Source organism: Diabrotica undecimpunctata, chromosome 8 (genome assembly GCF_040954645.1).
Source record: "Diabrotica undecimpunctata isolate CICGRU chromosome 8, icDiaUnde3, whole genome shotgun sequence".
NCBI lineage: Eukaryota > Metazoa > Arthropoda > Insecta > Coleoptera > Chrysomelidae > Diabrotica > Diabrotica undecimpunctata.
The window spans coordinates 11,192,932-11,217,897 of NC_092810.1; the positions used below are offsets into that span (position 1 = coordinate 11,192,932).

General features: G+C 33.3%; 1 protein-coding gene across 8 annotated transcripts in view; it reads left to right on the forward strand.

The window, feature by feature from the left end:
* LOC140447185 (uncharacterized) overlaps nucleotides 1-24,763 on the forward strand; it is a 232,029-nt gene extending 207,266 nt beyond the window's left edge. For all 8 annotated transcript variants that reach the window (XM_072539689.1, XM_072539687.1, XM_072539686.1 and 5 more), the window contains 4 exons: nucleotides 1,178-1,381; nucleotides 10,776-10,905; nucleotides 13,030-13,349; nucleotides 13,967-24,763. In XM_072539689.1, coding sequence (XP_072395790.1) covers nucleotides 1,178-1,381; nucleotides 10,776-10,905; nucleotides 13,030-13,349; nucleotides 13,967-14,080 — 768 coding nt within the window. In that variant the 3' untranslated portion in view covers nucleotides 14,081-24,763. The remainder of the gene's footprint in view (nucleotides 1-1,177; nucleotides 1,382-10,775; nucleotides 10,906-13,029; nucleotides 13,350-13,966) is intronic.
* Nucleotides 24,764-24,966: the final 203 nt, after the last annotated feature.

Sequence of the window (24,966 nt, forward strand, 5' to 3'; positions counted from 1 at the left end):
TGCCCTTTCTATTCCACACATCGAGTTAGAATCTATGGAGAAGCTATGAGCATATTAACGTATGTACTAAAAACGGCGTAGGTAGGCGTGGCTAACTGTGATATCAATATGGCGGTGGGATCATGGCCGGACTCAATAATATTAAAACTACTATAAAAATATGACTAGTTATTCAGAAGATTTAATCATAATCTAAAAAAGTGCAATACATTTTTAATAAACTATGATTTATTTATCCCGCGGTAAACACTAAAAACACAATATATTATACATAAAGATAAAATAATACAGTCAAATACTATTAATTTATTCTCTGAAGTACGGGCCATTAATTTGTTTACATATTTGTATACTAACCTGTAGAACATTTTTCCTGAAGATTTTTTATTAACATTGCTTCTGCCACTGCAACTACGTTGAGAACAAGAAACCATTATTATGCACTCTTTATATCACAATATATTATTATAGTTTCTATAAAAGTATTATAAAACTAAAAATATTCGAAAAACAGCAAACGTAAATAAACATATACGATCTGTCAAAAGTGGCAAAACAATATGGCCGAAGTGAGGTCGTTTTTAGTCACGTGATGCCCTCTCTATAGATTTTAACTCGATGATTCCACACGTATGAAGAGCAATAACAGCAGTACGGTTCTCTTTATCTGTCAATTCTATCGTAACGGCTCAAATTAACTGGAATGTGTTGGCGTGTTTATAGTGTACATGTCATCAGTCAGTGATGTCAACTTTCAGCTGCGTTCAGTTTATCAGCCGTACAAGCAGCGTTTACACTTGTATCAATGTTTATGACAGGACTATGTGTGCCCGTTTTTAAGCATTCAGTGATGCTATAAAAAAATTAAGACTGTTTATTACTGAACGTTTTAATAGTAAAAATATAAAAGGCAAAGGCAGTAATTATCGAAAAAACATGTTTTAAAAGTTTTAAGGAATCATAAGAAATAACCAATGCGATGAAGCTGTATTGTATACGAGTATTCATTATGATTGAAAAAGTTGGGTATTGCATCGTTTACCTATTAACTTTGTATTCTGTTTCTTCTTCCACCCTTCCATATTTATTTCATTTGATATGGTAGGGCTAGAATTTACTACTCGAATAATATATTATTTTTTATATAAGTTAATAATATTCAACTCTTTTATTTTAGTTATTGATTCCAATATTAACAGTAGAAGATATAACAAAAGAAAAAACTGCAAGGATAATACCTAATGCCGTAGGTATAGCTACAAGTGAAGATAAGCATATATTTGGAAGTTTGATATCGAGGGACAGTACGTTGGTGTATATGAAAACAGTGTGGCAAAAAGCAAAAAGTGCATCCCCAGTTATAATTGAACCAGAAATAGAGGTAAGTTAATAATTTTATATAATTTTGATAAAACAAGTATTGTCTTTGGTTATAATACCAAATTTGTCTTTTCGTAATTTTAACAATCTGGACAAAAGACTGGAAAAAAACTAGACTTCCACCAAATCGTAGATCCGACAAGCTTCCTAATATTATATGGAAACAGTGATTATATTCTTACATTAAACCTACTCAACGAGAAAACAATAGCATGCAATAGACATTGGGTGCTGTGTTTATTGAAATTTTGAAAGTATTGAGCCAATTGAAATACTTAATCTTTTCTTAATAGTAGCCACAGTGCGCTTTGTTTTCCTCTTTCGTTTCTACTTTGTGTGTATTCTTATCTTTCTCTCTTTTAGACCTCTCATACTTCTTTCTAGTCTCTTCTCCCTAACCTTCTGGTGCACTTTATCGTTCTATTAAATTTTTTGTCCCTTAGAAGCCCTTTATTAGATGTTTTTCCTAGCACTTCTTCTACCACTCGTACCACTACTTTGCTGTTGACTTCCTACCTTTGCTGTCATGTACCGTATCTTTTTCATCTTCCAGTACTCTACTCTTGAAGACTTTTGCCAAATCCTTATCCTTTAACTTCCACCACTTTACTTTCTGATATCCTACTTGCTTTCCTCTTCGCTTCACCTTTATATCCGTATCGACTATCACTGTAATTTACAATTGTAACCTCTTTTAGCTGACTTATTCTACACAGCACAAAATCTGTCTGACTTTTCCTTTCTCGGCTAGTATACATAATATACTGGTCTTCAGTCTTCATAAAGAACGTATTAATCACAGTCAAATCCCATGCCACTTCAAAATGAATCACACTTATTCCTTCGTTATTTCTTATTTTGATTCTCTAACTTCCACGAACTCTTTCTATTCCCGCCCTTTTTCTACCAATGTATCCATTTAAATCACCTCCAATAATCTCGAGTACTCTCAATCAAGGACATTCCAAAATTCTTTCTGTTCTTGTTCATCACAAATGATGTTCACGACGTTATCGCCTGTATTCAGTTGGACATTCGTTATTCTATCACTTATTCCGGTTACCCTAACTAGGTATTCTTTCCACTCGTTGTTCAAAATAACACCCACTCCATTTCTGCGATGACTGTCCGCGCTACTGTATATTAACTGCATCCGTCTCCAATAACTCTGAATTTAGTACCTTTCCAACGAGTTTCTTCTATATAAAGTACACCAATCCTTGAGTTGCAATCCTCAGGACTAGCTTCTTTGGCCTCTTCCATCCTCTAAGGGGTAACTTTTCGCCGGGGTTAGACGAGAACTATCTGTCGCTTACGAGGAACGTCCTAACCCCTAAAGTATTTTCCGTATTCCTTCTTTCTATGATTTTAGCAAGGATTTTTATTGCCGGATGCCCTTCCTGACGCAAACCCTTGTCCTTTATGCGGGCTTGAGATCTACAGTGAGTTACTGAGTTATTCCATCCACCCAAGTCAGTACCAGAGGTGGAGATACAAGAAATTATTGCATCTATTAATTCATGAAGTGGTGATAATCGGAAATCCTTGTTTTTTGTTGAAGAAGTAATATTTTACTTCCTGTGATCAAAATTGACTTATTTCGATACAAAAACTTTTGTAACAATTAATATTGACGCCCCTTTCAAATTAGTTTTAATTTTTAATCTTTATAAGTTGATTATTTCATTATAATATTTTTACTTAATTTATCAGTGGGCGTTGAATTGAATAATATTTTATTAGACATTTTATAGTAATCATAAAAAATTAATTTATATAACTTTTTAAACTACACCCTTTTCCCATTATCTGCTGATTTGATATATTTTACAAAAGATTTTATCTACTTTCTCCTTGGATTAGACTATATAAAAGTTTTTACAGCTCTAAGTTATACCCTTCTTTCTTTTTACGACATATTTTTTTAGATGTTTTCGGGTAGTATCCAGCCTTTTTGATTAAGATTTAGTCATATCTTTCTGTAAGTAACAGTTTGAATATAGAGGATCATATTAGACGCCCAAAAATATAAAATATGCAACAGTGGAAACGAATTAAAATATCTTAATTTTTTTGCTTTAAAACTCAATGGTTGAACTTAATAATAGAACCTGCCGTTAATCAGGTTTATTCATTTTGTTATATTTATTATATACAATAAAAGTAGCAATATGAAATAACGGTTACAGTGTAGAGAACGTTCCGATGAAGATAGCTACAAAAGAAATTTCAGTAAAACACAAATTTGCCTTTGCGGTGTTGTCATATGTTTTATGCATCAAATACGCTTTGAAACAGTACATTTTTATTATATTATTTTATAGAATCAGGTAGTTTTAATTTTTTTTAATTTATATAGAACCGGAACGAATGAATATTTGTTTCTTTCGGTATTAGTAACAGTTAGTTTTAGAAAAAAAAATTTTGATTGCCCTTTGGTAGATTAGCGGATAAATTTGGCAATAATGTCAAAACCTTCAAAACACTAGTTGCCAGATTGCAAGATAATATCAAAGTAAAAATATGTATTAAAATTATTACAGCAGAATTTAACTTATTATTCACTTTTTCACTTAAGTACGAGGCGTGTTTTTTAAGTAAGTACCGTTTTGGAATTAAAAAAAGACGTGCAAAGATATGGCAATAATTTTATTTTTACATGAAAGCCTGTACCTTAATCTACTTTTTTACATAATTTCCGTTAATATTGAGGCACTTGTCATAACGTGGCACCAGTTTTTGAATACCCTCCTGATAAAATTCTGTCTTGTTAACCACTGCATCACAAATGTTTTGACTTCGTTATCGTCTTGACGACGCTGACCGACCAGGTGTTTCTTCAAGTGCTGGAACAAATGGTAGTCGCTGGGCGCCAGATCAGGGCTGTATGGAGGATGATCTAGAGTTTCCCATTTAAATGATTTTATGATGTGGACGGGCATTGTCATGCAGCAAAACGATACCCTTACTCAACTTGCCACGTCTTTTGTTCTGGATTGCACAACGCAGATTTTTCAATGTCTCACAATAAGACGCTGCATTGATTGTCTCATTACGAGGCAGAAACTCCACTAGCAATACTCCTTTTCTGTCCCAAAAAACTGTGCACATGATTTTCCGGGCAGAAATTGTTTGCTTAAACTTCACTCTTTTGGGTGATGATGAATGTCGCTATTCCATGGATTGTTGTTTCGATTCTGGTGTGACGTAGGCCACCCACGTTTCGTCACCAGTAACAATTTGGTCTAAAAAATCTTCACCTTCACTGTGGTACCGCTCAAGGAAAGTCAATGCACTGCCTAAACGTTGGGTTTTGTGCAAATCCGTCAACATTTTTGGAACCCAACGTGAACACAATTTCCGGTAATTCAAGTTCTCGGTAACAATGCGATACAAAACACTACGAGAATACTCAGGAAAGCAGTCGGACAATGATGAAATTGTAAAGCGTCTGTTTTCTCTCACCTTTTCGTCCACTTTCTGCACCAAATTTTCATTAACGACCGAAGGACGTCCACTCTGTTCTTCATCATGCACATTTGTACGGCCATCTTTAAATGCTCTCACCCATTTTCTTACCATTCCATCACTCATAATGTTTTGTCCGTAAACTTCAACGATCTCACGATGAATATCGATCGGTTTTACGCCTTTAGCACTAAGAAATCGTATAACAGCCCGTACTTCACAATCAGCGTGACTCACGATTGTTGGAGGCATCTTAAACACTGGAGTAAACAAGTATACAATGAAGAATCAGACTGAAATGGCGTCAGTGCGTAGACAAGAGATGTAGGTAACCAGCGCTCATGCGCGGAACGCTGACGGTAGCGCTGCGGCGGCGGAATCGCAAAACGGTACTTACTTAAAAAACATGCCTCGTATTTATAGTGATTTATATATTATTTTTCTCGTTATTTTACCATTTTATGTTTTCCATGTTTAATTTAATTAATTAATATTATATCGCATGTTCTTTCGCGATTTATTATAAGGATATGGCAACACTGTTAAATACAAAATTTCCTTCATTTGTAGCAAACTTCATGGGAACGTTCTCTAGACTTTTTCCGAAATAACTTTAACACTTTAACACTGTCATTAAACCGAAATTCGTCTTAAAATATCAGTAAAATTTACAAATAATACTAAGTAGCAATAACAACTATGATCATTTGTGATATCTCCAGGACCTGGCAATATAGCTGTAGAGTTACTTAAAGCAGGAGGTCCACTCCTAATAGAACGAATAACTTTTCTAATGAATCAAGGCTGCCAACAATTTAAAGTACCATCTGAATGGAAAACCGCTCACCAAGCGTCCGTCTTTAAAAAGGGTAATCGAAAAGATCCTAACTGTTACAGAGCATTAAGTGTCCTACCTACTTTCGGGAGATTGTTTGGAAAGATAATAAATGGAAAAATACAAGATGATGTAGGACATTTGAGGTTTGGAGGAGGAGCATGCCTTGGACCGGGAGGATTGGCGATGGAGAACGAGAATACGGCCATAGCCGTCTCCAAAATGTATTGTATTTACAAGTTGGATCCTGTAATATATACATCATTATATCATGTGTAATATACAACACTAGGTTATGTGTGATATTGCCCCCATTGGGGCACCACTTATTTGTCTGTAGAATTGATTTTAAAACATGAATAAAGTGTTGGACATTCAGTGTTTAATGAGAGACGAGTGGTCTTGTTGGATACTGTATTTTGATTTCAGAATGTTTAGGGTTTCGTCGGCAGGAATGTTTGTAAAAAGTAAAACGATATCAAAACTTACTAGAATGTCTGACTGTGAGATAGGGTATTGTTTAAGAAGTTCGATACAAAATCTCTAAAACTCAAACACGATACTTCTTTTTCTTCTTCTTCTATCTCTCACATTCTTAGAAAGACTAGTTTTGCCCTTCTCCGTGAAGCTATTCATTCCACTAGACGAAAACTAGATGACTTATTATACTCTTTACCAGGAAATGGGGATCATTATTAGGGTTAAGTTTAAATATATTACTTATTATGACCAATTACTGACTTATACTCTTTTTCCTAAGCAGCACAGAATTGTAGTAGGGAAAAAAGTGAAACAAGGCTTAGCTAAGGTCGTATAACTCGATAAAAATAGGTCGAAGCGGAGGAAAAACCAGAAAATAAGAAAGCTGGTAATGAAGAAAAAAAGAATTAGAAATTTCACACTTTCTAATATCGAGAAATATAAATATTTTTCATCTAAACAAAATTATTATTTAATGAACTAGCCTTTAGATATAAAAAAACATAATTCTTAACAAAACCAAACAAACCAAAATTGTTTGTATTCATTTTAGTAAACATTCTAAACGATTTCCATAAATTTTAATAATAGTAATGACATGTAGGTATTTTTAAATGTAAATTAAACTGACTAATACTAGATAGTGTGCAAACCATTTGCAATTGTTATTACTTAGTGACCTAATGAGTCATTTAGGTTTATGTCAATTTTATCATATCCACTACAAAATAATTCCAAAGTTTTACATCAAAAATATTGTATAAACATTATTGTGTCAAATGATTTCTAAATATCTAGTTGCAATAACAATTTTATATCTTTGATTTGTTCCAAAACAATTTGTTCCAAAACAAAAGGGGACTAAGTTGCTAAAAATGGAACCAGATTCTTCTCTTTTGTATCGCCATTTACTTTGATAGTCAACGTTAACTATGTTGAAGTTTTCTGCTTCGAACTCGAACTTCGAATTCTTGGAACAGATTTTAAAAGTTATTCACACTAAAAATGCTCTGAATAGAAACAGGATAACACGCTATAAAACTCCGTCACTGGATCAAGTTCGTTATCAGTCAGGCTAATTCATATATACCATTCCGACATCTTCTAAGTATTCATTGACGCGTCTAGCAGTGGGGACGCCATACGGCTGTTATATACCTTGCTCCTGTTATGAAATCTCCATCCAAAAGAACTAAGTCGGTACAGGGATCGGAACTTATACCAGTCCAAACCATAACTGAGCCTTCTCGATAGGTTATTCTGTCGACAATATTACATTGGGCAAATCGTTCTCCTTGTCTTCTCTTGTCAGATTCTTTTGCGACCGTCTGGTCACCTCGAGTAAAATCTGGACTCACCCGAGAACAAAACATTACTCCAATCTGCTTAATTGAAATTTTTGTGTTACTTTGCAAAAGCAAGTCGAGCTCTGTGTTGTTCCGTGGATAGTTGTGGACATAGAGCTGGTCTTCTGGATAATAAATTCGCTTCATGAAGTCGTCGAACAGCTGTCACCTACTTACATCTACATTTCGGACTTCTTTTGGGCGATTTACCAGCTCAATTGAAGATAGATGTCTATTTAGTGTACTAACGATACCATAGCTAATATCCACCCATACTAATCGTTAGTTGCATGCCAACTCTTACCTTCACAAATTAATTCAGTCATTAATACCCTTGTCTCCAGATCAATCCGCCTTTGCTATGATGCAAGTAGCACCACTGGGCTCTCTAGTTTAAAGTAATCCCTAAAGGTATCACTGGCACAATCGACAAAATTCTTAAATGTCTTAAAGGCCAAATTGTTAATAAAAGAGATGACAAAATCCGGTTGCCTTCGACATCCGTTCCATCCTCCAATCAAAATCCTGCCGTCAGAAGAAATGTTCGCGCCAACCCCCACGCCAATCCTCACGCTAACCCCCACGCCAACCTCCACCCAAACCACGTCACCATCGACAGTATAAATGAACCGTCCGCAATTCCCAGTAGCAGTAATACATTCGTTAGTGATCAGAGTAGTAGTGTCTAGGGACTCGAGAGACTGAGACCTCTTAAGCCCTGAAGAACATATCAGAGAGGATGTCGAAAGCTCCACGCAGTGATAACCGAAAACTACAGTGAAAACTTGTATGGGACCAATATACGATTATCAACGTTACAGTTCGCCATGAATAATAAGCTTCTGTGCTTAATGATCTATGTCTCAAAATCGTCCATTACTAGAGACGTGGAAGTAGGGTGTTACATGTACTCTTAGAAGGAAAATGGGAATGAAACCATACTATGTCATTGATTCTGACGATCGCCTTGTATTTATTTGAAATAAATCCTTTACGGGGTTTCCGAAAGTTGACAACAGAATTTCTTCAGAAAGAAGACATCCAGGAATTACTATATTAACGCCCTATAAAATCCGTAGGTATTAAGAGATTTACATGTAGTACTTACGGAGCATACAATTCTAAGAAAATATCAGCTCTTACCGAATAGGAATAGAAAACTCAAAAAGAATTTAAATTGTACAAAGACAACAAAGGCATGATCTAAAAGATGGGAATTTACTCTTATTGCATCTTGTAAACCGTCAAGCTAATTAGGGAGATGTCGACTAAATCAACACTATACTGGATGTTATACTTTGTAGTAAACTATATTTTATCCAAGCTTTCTAGATTTGTCGTAAAAGTTGTTTAAATAAAATGTTCAAATATTTTGTTGTTATACCCTACTTTCTTTGTATTTTCATGGTCAGAAACTTCTAAAAAATACTATTTGTCAATGCTTTTGCATTCCCACTTGACCTAGATATATGTTTTATTGACGTACAAAATACAACCTGTCCAAACACAAGAGGCGTGTAATCAAATTGAAATGACCTTTTTAGACGGAATTAATATGCGCTGGATTATATAACTACTGCATCCGATAATCCAGTAATTGTATTGTATTATATTGTGCTACACCAGTGACGGAACTTAGGGATGTTTCAAATACATTTTATCTCCGAATAAAAATCTTTTATATGATGATAACGAACTTCCTATAAAATAATGAATACAAATTTTAATTACCTATTTTTGTGCAAAATGTACAATTGTAGTAAAAATCCATAGAAAATTTTATAAATATATCGCTATAAAATTATGTTAGGTTGTATACACTTCTTCTGTATCTATCCATTTTTAGATCCAGGGCTTTTTATGTATGTATACCTTTTTCTATCTTTAACTTCAACAATCGTTGGTGGTTCCTCTTCCCTATCGTTTGTTTTCCTTACCTCATCTCTTTCGTCTTCCAAGTTTTCTTCTTCTTCGTCTATATTAAGTGCCTGGTTAAAGTATTCCATCAATCTGTTCAATACATCGTTTTTTTTTTCTTCTGTGTATCTTCTTTTCTTCTCTTCTCTTTGCCTGGTGATTCTCTGCAGTTGTTCTAGTTCGTCTGGTAAGCATCTTTCTATAGACAATGATCTGAGTCTGTGTTTGCGCCTGTATAACTTCTGCAATTTATTACGTCTGTTCCATGCCTTGAATCTATTTAGATGTGATCGAGAAATGAGACCAGGCAGTGACCAGTGAGAAGGCCAGTGACCATTTTGATATCTTTTTACCCTTTTCGAGGCGGTTTGTTGCAGTAGGCGACACTTTTATGAGCATTTTTGCTTGCCTTTGTCCTGGTGTGTTAGACCAGTGTAATCTTAGTTGATTGAGTTAGCAGATCCGGAGTTTCTCTCTGATGTGGCTTTTCGATAGTCCACTGAAGGGTTCTGGGCCCTGGAATAGGGTATTCCTTATTTCCTGCAACTCCCTTGTGACCTGTCACCCACATCAAAGTTATTTTGTTGCGTTCCGCCAGCTTCTTGAGTCTCAAACCAACTTTGACTAACAAGTAAATGACTTAAAAGCCTTTAAGGCGGCTTGGCTGTCTGATAAATTAAAGACTTTTACCTTACGAGTGTCTCGGTTGAGATATTCTTGGGTACTAATGTCTAAAGTGTGTATTTCTTCCTGAAAGATCGTTGGGGCGTTTCGAAGAGATTTTTATAGTCTGAAATTTCCACTTCTGCCCTTTCATCTATCTTAGATCCATCCGTATACCATACAAGTGAACCTTCTTCCAGTTTCGGTTCAACTTCTTCCTTATTTGCTGGTTTTTTATGACCACTTCAAAGGATATTTCGAAGTCGAATTTGACTCGCATTACATCTGTCGGCCTGTCATTAGACTCCAATGGAATTTCTTTCAAGATTTTTAGGTGGCCCACTAGATCTCCAGGTTTCATTATTTGTGTCTGTCGCAGTTTTAAGGCGGTAATTACTACTTATCTCCTTATGAATTAATTAGTTAAAACATATCCCGGGACGGACATCGGTTCCGACCACAATCCTGTTATCGGTAAAATCTCAATTAAACTGAAGAAAATCAAACGCAGAGAGAAGATAAAACCTAGCCTCGAAAATTAATTAATTGAAATATTACATTGTATTGAACTTTATCAAACAAAGACAAGTTTGCCTATTCCCAGAGATCGTTAATAATAAACTCATTTGTATTGGTTTTATTAAAAATATTTTATTTAATAATTTAAATTTGTTCTTTCGTTTTAGGAACCAGATTTAGATTCTAGTGATTCGATAGAAATAGAAAGTGGTCGAGATTCACCCCCAATTGAAATAAAGCCTAAATTTTCTTTAGTCAAAGTAATTCCAAAAGATCTACGACCTAGTGGACTAGAAGGTGGGTAAATTTTTATTTTATTTTATTGTGTATAGACGTCACAAGAAATAACTTGATGTGTGCTTCGGGGAGTTTGTAACTCCATTAAACATGTAACTGTATTACATTTTTAATGTTTTTTTTTCATAGCTAATTCAGTTTACGTCCCTTTGAACCTAGAGCCAATGTTATGGTTTTGGTTCTAGATCTTGTATTGATATCGATTCTGTTGTTTTTTTAAGCCCTTCTCTCTATTCGGATTGCCGAATATAGGCCTCTCCTAATTCTCGCCATGCATCTCTGTTGTTTGTAGGACGTTTCCACATTGGTCCTGCAGTTCTTTTAATATCGTCGCTCCAGCGCATTTGCGGTCTTCCTCGTGGTCTTTTGGCTTTATATGGCCGATTCCCGATTTCTTTCTTCCATCAGCCATCCTTAAGACGTTCCAGCCCATTTCCATTTCAGTTTAACTGCCTGTTCGACAGCATCTTTTACTTTTGTTCTATTACGAATGCCTTCATTGGTTTTATGGTCTTTGAGTGAGATACCGAGCATCTGTTGTTCCATAGCTCTCTGAGTTTTTCTGATTTTCTCCATGTTTATTTTAGTGAATGTCCAGGTTTGAGCTCCATATGTAAGTACAGGTAGGATACAGAAATTGAACACTTTGGTTCGTAGTCTTTGAGGTATTTTTTTACTTTTAAGTACGTATGAGTGTCTTCCGAATGCTGCCAATCCCATTTTTATACGCCGGCTTATTTAGGTTGTCTGATTTTCTTTGCTTTACCTTGACATTTTGACCCAGATATGTATATTCATCTACGTGTTCTATCTCTGTCCCTTAGATGTTTATCATAGGTTTGTCGTCTTTGCTTGACATTAGTTTAGTTTTGCTGAATTTCATTTTCAGTTCTTTTTTTAGGGATTCTGTGTGTAGCTCCTCAATCATCGTATTCAGTGCATTCCATGTGTCGGCTATTAGTACTACATCATCTGCGTATCTAAGATGGTTCAAGTATCTTCCGTTAATAGGGATTCCCCTATTTTTCCAGTCTATTGACTTAAAGATATCTTCTAAGGCAGCTGTAAATAATTTTGGAGATATTGTGTCTCCTTGTCTTACGCCTCGGTTGATTTTTCTGGTCTTCTTTCGGTTCCATTACCTAACGTCACTATCATTTCAGCTTGTTCGTAAATATTATGTATTCTGTACCTGGAGTCGATCCGGTTGTTGACTAATGCTTCTTCTATTGCCCACAGTTCTACGCTATCAAAAGCTTTTTCATAATCTATAAAAGCCAGACATAATGGGAGATTGTATTCGTTAGTCTTTTGTATTAGGATATTCAAAATATATAGATGGTTACAGGTGCTGTACCCTTTTCTAAACCCGGCTTGTTCTACTGGTTGATATCCGTCAAATTTAATTGTTAATCTGTTTGTAATAATCTTTGTAAAGGTTTTGTATAGTTGTGAAAGAAGTGAAATTGGTCGATAATTTTTCAGGTCTGTGTTGTCTCCCTTTTTGTGTATTAGTATTGTTTTAATAGTATTCCATTCTTCGGGTATGTTGCCTTCAAATAGACATTTATTTAATAATATTTTTAGATATGTGATGGCTTCTTCTCCGCCTTCCTTCAGCATTTCTGATAGGATTACATTGCTTCCAGGAGCTTTATTCCTTTTTATTTCTTTTACTGCTCTTTTTATTTCTTCGTGGCTTATTTCAGGCATCACTTCTGAGTTGACATTTGTTATCTGTCTTTTCAAGTTCTGGTTTGAGGAGTTAGAGGGATCGTTTCGGGAACGATACAGATCGGCGTAGAACTTTTCAATGGAGTTTGCTATATCAGATTTACTGTTTTCTAGTTGTCCTTGTTAATTTTTAATGGTTATTATGTTTTTCTTTTCTAGTTTCGGTTTGGTGCATTTGAGACTTCGGTTTTTCTCTATGACTTGTTCTATACGGTCTTCTTGATGTTTTTTAATGTCCTCTTTTATCTGTTTTCTTATTACTCGATTAAGTTCTTTAATTCTGTAATGTCTCTTTTATTGTAAGTAAGTATGGAAAATAAATGCATTAAAGAGAAACTTTAATTTCTTTTAATTAACTAACTTTTAATTTTAATTGTCTTTAAATTTTAGGGTCGGATTATGACAAGGACTCCGGAGGGTTCATGAAAGTTCTAAAGGAAGCCATCGTCGAGTTTAGAAAATTACCAAGACAGAGCATAATCTTGTGCGCTACAACCCTCTTGCTCATTCTTCTTTTTTTCTCAGCCGGGCTGTTGCTCTATCGAATAAGCAAAATTCAAAACAAATACTCTATGGCATTGCACGAGAATATGATCAAAGGATCCAAGGATGTATACAGCGACCTCTTGCAGTGGCATTCGCAGATGCATTCGAAGTCGGCAGGGGCCGTGAATAACTTTTTAGATTCGAATTTAGTTCTTATTGCTCAGGTTAGTGTACTTACTGATTACTATTTGATGATGAACATATCGATAAGCTACCATTAACAATATTTTTAACTAATCTATTTCTTTGTTTTGTTTTAATCAAGTTAACTTCACTAATAATGCTTGAGATCTGTGAGATTTGATCAATTGTTTGTATTTTGCATTATTTTCATGAAGATTCAATACCTGAAACTCCGATTTTAGTGAACTAGAACAAACTTTACAGTACGCCTTTATTTTGGGAGCTTTTTCACTACAAACCCATTTAAAAGTTGATTCCCATTCTTTGCGATATTTTTGGATTCTCTTGACACAAATTTTGTCTTTTGGACAATTAGATTTTCTTCTTGCCAAAATTGGCAAAACTTATTATACTGACATGTCTGAAAAACATGTAGCAATATGGATTGGAGGTTTTTTGTTCACGACTTCCAGAAAACAAATTGCATTAATTTGGCTAAAATATCTGCAGTTAAAACTCTGAAATCTACAACTTATGAGCTCTTAAGATGGAAATTTCAATCCTTGAGTAACTTAATTTTTGTACTTATAAGTCTGACCTATAAGTTTTTTTTAATTATTATTTAAGTATAAATAATAAATTCATAAATTTTTTTTAGGTTAGGCAATCCTTAGAAGCTTTATCTTCAATTCTGGTGCAGTCTAGCAGTACATCTCAAATGCACGAATCAAACGCAAAGCCCATAGAAGGAGCAACCAAAGACAACAGTTAGCCAATTAATCAGTCCTGTACGAACAACAATCCTTTGTCCTGATGAATACGTTGAAAGCAAAAAACCTTATCAGTATTTTGATAGAATTTTAAAAACTCCACGAGAAATAGGTCACGAAAATTTCAAATCCTTATAAAATAGATTATTACCGCTGAAAGCAGTATGTTCAATTTCTGATCGTTTGATAAATGGTGGTAAATGGTGGCTTGAATTATATAACCTCGATATCATAGAAATCAAGGAGGTAGATGTGTTAAGAAAATTAGCAAAGAAATATTAAAAGATTATTTTGTTTAGAAATAATTATTATTTTTTCATCCTATGTTAGTTAATCTGTTTAAAAACAGAGACACTAACGATCCTTTATTTAACTGTGTTCACAACACTTTAAAAAAGAATGATCTATAGCTGTAGACAATATTGTATGGGCAATGAGTACCTACTGGGATACAAATAAATATGCCTGCGGTTATAATTGTTAACACGCACACTCCATAGACTGAAAGACATACTCTACGTCTAATCCAAGTATCACATGGTATGTATTTCTAAAAGAGTCGATAAACTTTGTCCACAAACTTTGCCTTTACAAATTAGAAATGTTTGGAAAGGTTTTTAAAATTCCCACCCATTGTGACGTTTGACCTAAGCGCCTTATAAATGTAATGATGGCGCATGCGCAAAGACTTATCGGAGCAAGAATATATGTATGTGTTTTATTTTTTGTCTGTGCGATAGGTTCCTAAATAAAGTAAATATTTTTAAATACCATCGAAATTACAGAAAAACACCTAAAGCATAAGTAATCAACAAAAGTTAATAAGTAAAAAGAAAAAGTAGTTAAAGGAATTAGAGATTAACTTTATGATAAACCCTTTGCAGTAAATCAAGAACAGGCACAAGTGATTTTTTAGATTGCGCAACGAATATAGCAATTAGTTTCTAGCTTATTTAAATTTAAAATCGTAGTGCTAAAGCTAAACAATGTTTAGGAAATTCTGACAGTTAAAATTTTTTTAAATGAGTTTTTCATACGAAGACGTTAACGCTGAAACCGTATATACTTTGTAATGAACCGATATGCATAAGCCTATTTACTCTAGAAATTTCCTTGTGTTACTTTCATATCAAATTCAATATACACCCAGGATATTACAGAGCGTGGGGCGTAACAAAACAGTTATATGGTTACTATAGTCTGGCGAGTATTGTCATACAATTTTATATTAGGTTATTGTGAAATTACTAAAAATTACCAACTAGAAATTATAATTCTGGCTTCTGGTAAAACCCATCTCTAAATCTTATTGATATTTCTAACTATACTTCATCTAATTTACTTAGCGTTGCACGTCATCCGCGTCATAGTCCGTGAGGTCACATGATATCAACACGAAATATTTAGGCGGTAGGTGTGTTCTTTTTTAGAATCACTTTGCCGAGTACACTGGCATTACACCCACTAGACATATTTTATTATATACGTGTAGAAATAATATTTAAAGATATCTATTAATGTTAACTTAAAGAAATACACAATAATATGTTTCATTTAATTTGTATAAATGCATTATAAAGCGTTTTTATGAAGAATATTTGTTCGGAAAACACTGTAACTGTAATCGAACGAAGGTGATATTTTGGCATAAATTGGTAACACTTATTTGACAGTTGCGGTGTTGACTAATGTTAATAGGTAATGAAAAAAGTGTTGTTTTTGTTTAAGTATTCCATTTTACATCTTTATACGACGCATACAAGCAGCTCAAATTGTTTTTAACAAGACTATCTTTTAGCTCTTTTTGTTTGTTGTATAATCCACTTTTGCAATAATTGTGACCTATTTGAATTAAAATGGATTCAGGATTTTTTTATACTTTGGCAGCTATGTCAACTTCGATGTGTCAATGATAATGACGTGCAACGGTAAGTAAATTAGATGGACTGTAAGTGCCATGTGTTCTTTATCAATACTGATCGGGTTGGAGGTGTACGAAAATAAATATATGTGTTACGAGCAATGTCCGAGATTGGAGAATCCTAGCATTGTACGGAAAATCTTATTCACTTCTAGCAGTGTACCCCTTTACTGTACAATCTCCGAAATAGAAATAATCGTCGGACTTTGTATAAAAGAATTGCTGTATAATGTTCGAATTTCAATAAGTAGCCATGCGTCAAAGTTTGGGAGAATATGAGAGATATCGATTCAAATTGATTTTTATGATTATTAGTAATATCCATTATCACTTTATTGAAGAACAATTTCTTATTATTTATATTTTAGTTTGACACAGCATATCACATTGTCGATTCGAAAAAGAACAACTCTATAAATAAATAGAAAATATAAAAATATCAAAAATTAACAAGAAATGTTCGATTTGGTGTGTCGCTTGTCAATAATAATCGATTCAAATCGATGAGAGTTTCGATAATCATTTTTAATTTTGATCATTTCGGACGTTGTACAATTTGGGGGTGAACAATAATTTCCGTGCAATGCTAGGATCATAGATTTTTCTTATCGGGGGAGTACTAAAAACTCCTTGAAATAGTAAATTTCAAAACACTTGAATCATAAATATCAATAATATTGTGATGGTTAATGCCGCTGAAGTTCTTGAGTTGATCTCAGATGCCGGTAAAATTTTTCCTATTTATTTGTCCATTGCATATACAAGGAGCAATTATGATCGTTATAATCGAGATTACGTAACACTTTCTTGAAAAACTATAACCTATAAATTTGCCTTTAAAATATATTAAATAAGATTTTGCAAAACAATTGTTTTTGACAAAACATTTACTACAAAGCACACAAACTTACGAGAACCGTCAATAAAACATCGTAGTGATTATTTAACACGAATTATTTAAGTGCTTGTTTTTATATTTCATACTTTTACATTAATATTATCAAGCGATCGGAAATCATAAATCTGTAAAATGCCAAATATATAAAATGCCATTGTTTAAAAAGGTAAGATTAGTAGCAACCACTTTGAAAACATGTATTGTACTTTTAGTTAAGCAGCACTTTTTACCTAATCTTAAGCTCTATAAAGGTTGGTAGGATTGGAGTTGTCACAACTTATACTCTTTTCGAAATAATTCTGGGAATGATTGTTATTATCCAATTGACCCCTATTTAATTTTTTTCCAAAAGCTCAAAATCATTATTTTTATTACCTTCTGTATTACCTTATATTAAAGAAGGTCGAGAAGGATCTGATTTTATTAATCAGATTTTTAAAAATTCATAACGAATGTTGATCTTCTACATTCCGGAATACTGCGGTGATTACTGCAGCAAAAACAGCTGTTGATTTGGAAAAAAATTATGACAAATTCGAATTAGGTTTTAAAAGTTATGTGAGGAATATACTGCTTTACTTTCGAGTAAACTAGAAAATGAACTCACTTACTCATAAACTATGACAGAACGATTTTGATAACGGATCATACGTGAAAAAACTGGTCTAGAGATTTGTAATATTCTGTAATATTTTTTCCCTTTAATACTTAAAGAATCTAGAACATGGTGTGAACCGCATGGTTTCGATTACCACCCCGTAGACTGTATATCTGAAGGATATACACCACAGGATAATGAACAAAATTGCATTAGAAATCAGACCGACTTTATTCTAAGCAATCTAAGATTTAAAATTTCCATTGTAAGCGTTAATACTTTTCCTGGACCAGACGTCCCCTCAGTCCATAACCTCTTTGTCTTAAAAATGAAACTGAGGGTAAAAAAGATAATAAAATCCAAAAGTTCTAAGGTGAATACTCAGTTACTCAAGATAAATGAAATCCGTGCTGAGGCTTCATCTTCTATAAATCAAGAAATGAAGAAATTAACATCAGAAATGAAAAACTCTGAGAATGTGAACATTATGTGGAGCAAAATCAAAGTTTCTGTTATAAAAACACAGAAATAAACTCTACAAAAGAAAACAGATAGCCGAAAACTTTAATGACTTAAGAAATACTGGAAATCATGGAACTAAGAAGAAAATATAGAAACAAAAATCCAAATAATACAGAGAAAAACATAAATTAATAAGGAACAAAATAAAAGAGGCTAAGGAAAAGTAGATTAAAAACTGAACAGAAGGGATCCAGATAAATGGTGAAAATATAAATAACATCCATTATGCTGACGATACAGTCATTATCGCTGAAAGTGAGACAGACCTGCAGACGTTACTAAACACAATTTGTGATACCGGGGAACAGTTTGGTTTAACAATAAACATAAAGAAAATAAAAACCACGGTTATCAGTAAGACGGGCAAAGTCATTACAATGATCCAGATAAAAAATGAAGATAATGAGCAAGTGGACAAAATGAAATACTTAGGAGTCTGGATTACGGAAGATCTGAATCCCAAATCAGAAATTCCCTCAAGAATAGAGCACTCAAGAGCAGCCTTTTTGAAGATGAGCAAATTTCTATCCAAAGACTCAATCTGTAAATCCGATATCGGATGGTAAAATGTTATATCTACTCTATTCTTCTTTATGGTGTCGAAGCCTGCTGGACTGTTAATGTTGACTTTTGAGATGTGCCTTTTTAGGAGAATTTTGAAAGATACCATGGACCTTCATATTACCAACGAAATGGTGTTGCACAGAATGGGAAGAGATAGAGAACTTTTGGCCACAATTAAAAGGCGAAAGACAGCATATTTGGGGCACGTACTTAGAAATGATAAATACGAGTTGTTGCAGCTAATTATGAAGGGTAAAATCGAAGGAAAAAGGGGTCCTGGTAGACGACAAATATCCTGGCTGAAAAACATTCGCAACTGGACCGGGTTAAACACACAGACGCTCTTAAGAAAAGCAGAAGACAGAGACGAATTTGTAATGGTTATAGCCAACCTTCATTAGTAGAGACAGCACTAGAAGAAGAAGAAGAAGGTGTGAACCGAACAATGTTAAAAATGTGAAAGAGAATAGTCCATAGAATTGCCATTCTATTGCCAACATTTGTGGTTGGCAATTCTATGGACGTTAAGATATGAAATCCAACTAACCGAAAACTAAAACATTTAATGTGTAATATTTGCATAGTCAATACCTTTTCTTCTACTTCTTCTTCTTCTTCTTCCTCCCATTTTTTTCTGTAATTCTTCTCAGTACTCTCATCTCTGCCGTTTCCAGTAGTCTTTGGGTTGTGGCTGTATCGGGTCTTGTTTCTGAGGCATATGTCATTGGCCTTAAACTAGCTTTATAAATTCTTGACTTAAACTCAGTGTTAATGTGTCTGTTTCGGCATATAGTGTTATTGCGGCATCCTGTCAGTCTATTTGCTTTTTGTACTTGATCTCTCACTTCTCTTTCCAGGTCTCCATAGCTGAACAGTGTAATTCCCAGGTATTTTATTTCCATTACTTGTTCAAAACTGATGCCATCAATTTCTATTTTACATCTGGTTGGTTCTTTGCTGACTACTATTGTTTTATTTTTCTGAGGGGAGATTGTCATATTAAATTCTTTAATCTTATGGTAAATCTGTGGACCAGTCTTTGCAGACTATCTTCATCTTGAGCTATCAATACTGCATCGTCTGCGTAACAGAGTATTTTTATTTCTTTGTTTCCTATTCTGTATCCTCTTCATTTGTTAACGCTTTTAATGATTTCATCCATGATCAAATTGAAATTTTGTAAGTTGTCTTACAAGTGAGTCTTACACGGTCAAACGCTTTCTTTAGGTCAGTCAGACACAGAAATACTGTTCTATTATACTCTAGTGATTTCTCAGTCATTTGCTTTATAATACTTTTTCTAATAAATGTTTTTCTGGCATAAAAAGTTTCACATTTTTAACCGTTTTAGTTTTTGTTAGTAATTCTTTACTCTAACGTTTTTAAACACTCTATTATTCGCTTTTGCATCTAAGAATCCGTTAATACAGTGGCCTAATCACTACTCATTAAGCTGACCAAAATATGTAGACATAAAACATCACACATGTTGAGCCTTAAAACTTGTGAGATGACAATTGTGAAAGTTCTCGTTTCTTGTTCAAAAAACTTTTAAGACACATTAGATTAGAGGTCTCTGATCTAGTGTGTAGGAAGAAAATGTATATTCCCTACTAACTAACAGAAATTAACTATGTGAAGCAGTATATAGGGAGAAAATATGTTTTTATTTTTGGCCTTGTATACTTATCACCAGGCTCGGTCGTCGCCTGCTTAGTCCTTATATATACCTATAATCTACACAGGGAGAAATATACAAATATATTCTATTTATTTACTTTTTCACACTGCTTATTTCGGTGAATAAAATTTATAAGCCTTAATATTGTCGTCCCCTTCTAATTAATTTGGTATAATTTAACTATAAGTAAGATGTACTGAATTATTTTTGTTAAATGATAACTGTAGTTCATCTGTAGTATTCTTGCTTTGCATTTATTTCACATCTTTAAATAAAAGTGCACGCGTTCCTCTTAATTATTTCGAATAGTGTACTTAGTTTATAAAATTTGTTTGTTCAAAAAATAACATGAAACGTTTGGATTTTTGCCAGATTCCTAGTGTAGATTAGTACAAATTATGTATTCCAATGTTTCTAGATTTTTTTAGTTATTTCATTTAATACGGGGTAAAAAAAACGAGCAAGCCAGTACGAAACAAAAATGAAAGCGGAAAAAATGTGTTTAAAAAAAAATATATAAGAAAACTATATTTCCGATATAAATTTAAGAATTGGTTGTATATAAGTATCTCCTTTGAGACCTTCATAGTTCGGATACCTACCTCAGAAAGGTTAAATTAATTTAAATTTAGTATTTAAGTTAGTTGCCTGACTAGCTTTAAAAAATTGTTTTAAAGATTTAGCGTTTTTACAGTTCCTCTTTTTTACTACGAAAAAGATTTTGGTTCTAGTTTTTTTTTATTTTCTTTAAAACAATTTTGAACTGACTGATTTTATATTATTTATCCATAATGGCACTAACATCTGATTCTATCGTTGTAAAGATATGATCTTTTTTATTTTGAATATTAAATTTTCTTTGGTTTGACATATATTTTGGGGGTATATCCACTGCGAAACTGAAGGTAGCTATTACTTTATTTTCCAACGAGTTTATGGCGGCTGCAACAAGAGATGATGTATTTTTTAATGTAACAATATTGTTTGCCAAGATATCTTGTTTTATTTAGCTGAGCCAACCAGGAACCTTTCAAAGTTTTAAGAATATAATACTCTTTAGTATTACCACTTTATTCAATTCCATTGGTAATTTGTTCACAGTATTAAATTACGATTTATAACCACATATTTGTCGCGAAAATTAGGCAATTTAAAAGACATCTTTCCTATATGAACTTATTACTGGTTGCCTACAATTTGGATTTGGATCTTATATCAGGGATGGTTTATTTTGCTTCTGTTGTTGGGTTACTACATATACGTATAATATATTTATGTATATGTTTATGCAATGTTCGAATAAATATTATAATTTAATTTGTTTTGCTTAATGTATAGTTGTTGTGTAATGAAATTGACCATGGCGTTACTGGCTTGCCGCTTATTTAATAAAACTCGGCAGAAAGAAAGTATTTTGGTCAAAGTGACGATTGTTAAAGGAATTGGACAATATTCATTCACGTGAGGTATATATTTTTGATTAACTTTCTATATACATAATATAAAAAAACAATGTCGAAGTTTAAAAAGTAGGTACATGTGTATCAACAGTATGTTCCGTATTTAGTACGAATAATTTTAGAACATATCAAAGAAATTGAAGCCGTTAAAGTACACAGAATGTTCTTCACTTAGAAAATAATTTAGGATGCTAAGTATATTGGGTAGCTTAAAATTAATCTAAAAAGGAAATATAGTACTGATTGCTTTAAAAGAATATTAACCTTTATGAAAAATAGCTAGTTAGTAGGGACCAAAATGAATATTTAAAAAGAAGTATTGCTACGTTTTATAAAAATCTGCTTTTGTATGAGGTTCGCCAATCTGGTCTACGACCAGAAATGAACATAAACTCTTTAATTAGAAATTACTAAAGGATATAAGCGATTTAGCAATTTACAAATTCAGTAATAATAATAATACACAGCAGTTTTTACTAGCTTTAATTTACATATAGGTACATTATAATATTTTTCACCAAGAATAAAAGACAACAAATCTTTGTTAAACATAAAAATTACAGTTACAATTACATAATTTAAATTCTTTGACTACTCACAGTAAAATACGTTTCTTGTGATCGGTCCTTCACAGACGACAATAACATTGGAGGATACATCTAAATCGGCCCGCCAATTGAGGGCTTTCATTTGACAAATACCTTCACCTTAAGTCATTAGTTTATTGTACTAATTTTGATTAGTATTGTATAACATTTCCAACTTACCTTTGATAAGGCAGAAGCAACTTTTGTTTGAATTGACGTAAAATATATTATGTAAAGAATAAATTTATATTTGGGTTTATTTTTTTTAATTTCTCAGTGAGTGAAGATCTTATCTGTTATCATTCTAAAGTATCAACCTACTATAGTTTTTAATCATCATATTTCTCTGCATATTCTACCGATTATGGTGCACCTTCTCTTACATAGTCGTTCTTAATTTCTGCCCACGATTGTCTAATATTCGCTTTGTCGGGCGCCTCTGGTAGGTGGAAGTTTTGGGGTTTGTCATGAATTTTTACTTCAGCTTTTGCTTGTCTGTATATATTTTTAAAGTCTCTATGTACGGATTGTCAATGCATTGGTTGATCAAAGCTTCTATTACTGCCTTGGAATATGTAGAATCGAAAGCCTTGGTACTGGCTCGATCCATGGTACTGAATCCACTTCTGAAGCCAGTTTGCTCCCTTGCTGTGCAGCATCTAATGCAATTTGTTAATCTGTTGTTGATGATATTGATGAATATCTTGTATATGACTGGTAGTAGACTGATAGGTCTGTAGTTTTTGATATCCCCTGCTATCTTTCTTATGAATAAGATTTTCCAGTTTTTTTTGGCAGTGTATTGAAGCAGTTCCACTTTTATGTCATCTATTCCAGCTTCTTTGCTGCTTTTAATTTTTGTAATTGTCGATTCTACTTCTTCCAGAGGGACTTCTGGTAATTTTCTTGGTTACTGATTGCTTGCTTATTCAACTGTTTCGAGGGCTTTGTATAGTTCGCTGTCGAATTTAGACACGAGTTGTACTATTTCACTATTTCATTTCTGTGTCAGTAATTTGGTGTTTTCATTTGTTACTAATTTGTCATTTTGGACCTTCTTGGAAAGGGTGGGGGGGAGAATTCCCTATTTCCTCGTGTATCCGCCTCTGCATAATACGCAATATATTGCGCGACTTATTTCTTCGTGGACGTAGGAGGTAGGATTTGTTAGTAGAGCTGGCTGACTTTTTAAATCAGATGTGACCTACTCGTTACTATCAGTTAGGCATTTACAAGAGAGCTTAATGGTCTGCTCTTATCAGCAAAAGAACATCCCCTCCGATCCCCGCTATAGACTATAATTTAATACTATATTTAATTTAATACTCATATATTACTAAAGAAGAATTCTTGTGCTTGGTGAATTTTTATAATTTGACATGTGTCTTTTTATTTTAAGTGCATGTCTTTTTATTTTATCTGTAATTTATTTCTACTAACCCTATTTGAACATTCTGTGTACACTAAGCCTTTGTATGAACAATGAGAAACTATATTTCAGAGTTTTTGTACATATAAACTATTGTAACCGCTGGACAATTGTGTTTTTCCTATCACCCATTATAGCGGTAACATCTTTCAATTTCGTAACCTCAAAAAATGTTTGTTTATTAACACCTAGTACATAGTATTACTTTTCAATCTTAATAAGTACATGTAAATTTGTGGAAGAGATCATAGAACTTCCAAAGACTCTGAAGTAGACCATACTATACAAGTAAAATAGACAATTATAAAACTCTTAACATAACCTAACCTAACCTAATTTTGGGATTAAATATTACAGCTTTCCCATTTACCTATACCCACAGATCTTATACCTAATCGATAAGGTTAAAAAGAACACTGTCAAAACTCTGATTTCTCTAAATTTTAAACTAATATTTTAAAGTGAAAGTGGTAATTCTTGAAATTTTGCAGACTAAGACTATTTTACCTGTACAAGTAACACTTACCGATTCATACAAGGCAGCATAAGCATAAGATACTTAAAAAGAGTTAATTAGAGCCGATGTAATATGTCCCTTTAACCCTTTACCCGAATGGACACACACTTTAGTCTATGTTTGCAGACTTATAGGCAAGGGAATTTGTTAATTAAAGTTGTATATTTTTGTATGTAGTTTAGAGGTAGGTATTTTTTAAGTTTTGTCAATTGGTTTAGTAATTTTTAGATGTTATTTTATTTATTACTATTATCAACCATAGTTGATTTCGTATGTTGTTATAGTTTTGTTGTCTACTTGTAAAGAGAGGACTTTCTCAACAAAAGAGGAAAAATGTTAAGCGTGTGGGTGAAACAGTTAAAAAAGGTGCTTGAAAATAGTCCTTAAAGGACATGTTAGTGATTTTTTTGAAAAAGTCTTCTCTGTTATTCCTAATACAGAAATACCTGTGATATCTTTGTTTTGCTTTTTTCCATTTAATACATTATACCTAACATTTCACTGTAAAGGTGTGTTTTATTTACCAACTTTCCTTGAAATAACAAAAATAAACTATATGCAGTTACGTGTTTACAATTCAAAGCATCTACTATACAAACTAACTATGAACAAACGTTTTGAAATTCAGTTTATCCTAATTTACAAAAAAAATTATTTTTGCGAGACCAAACTCATATTATTATCATCATTAATACACAGATAAATTGGACC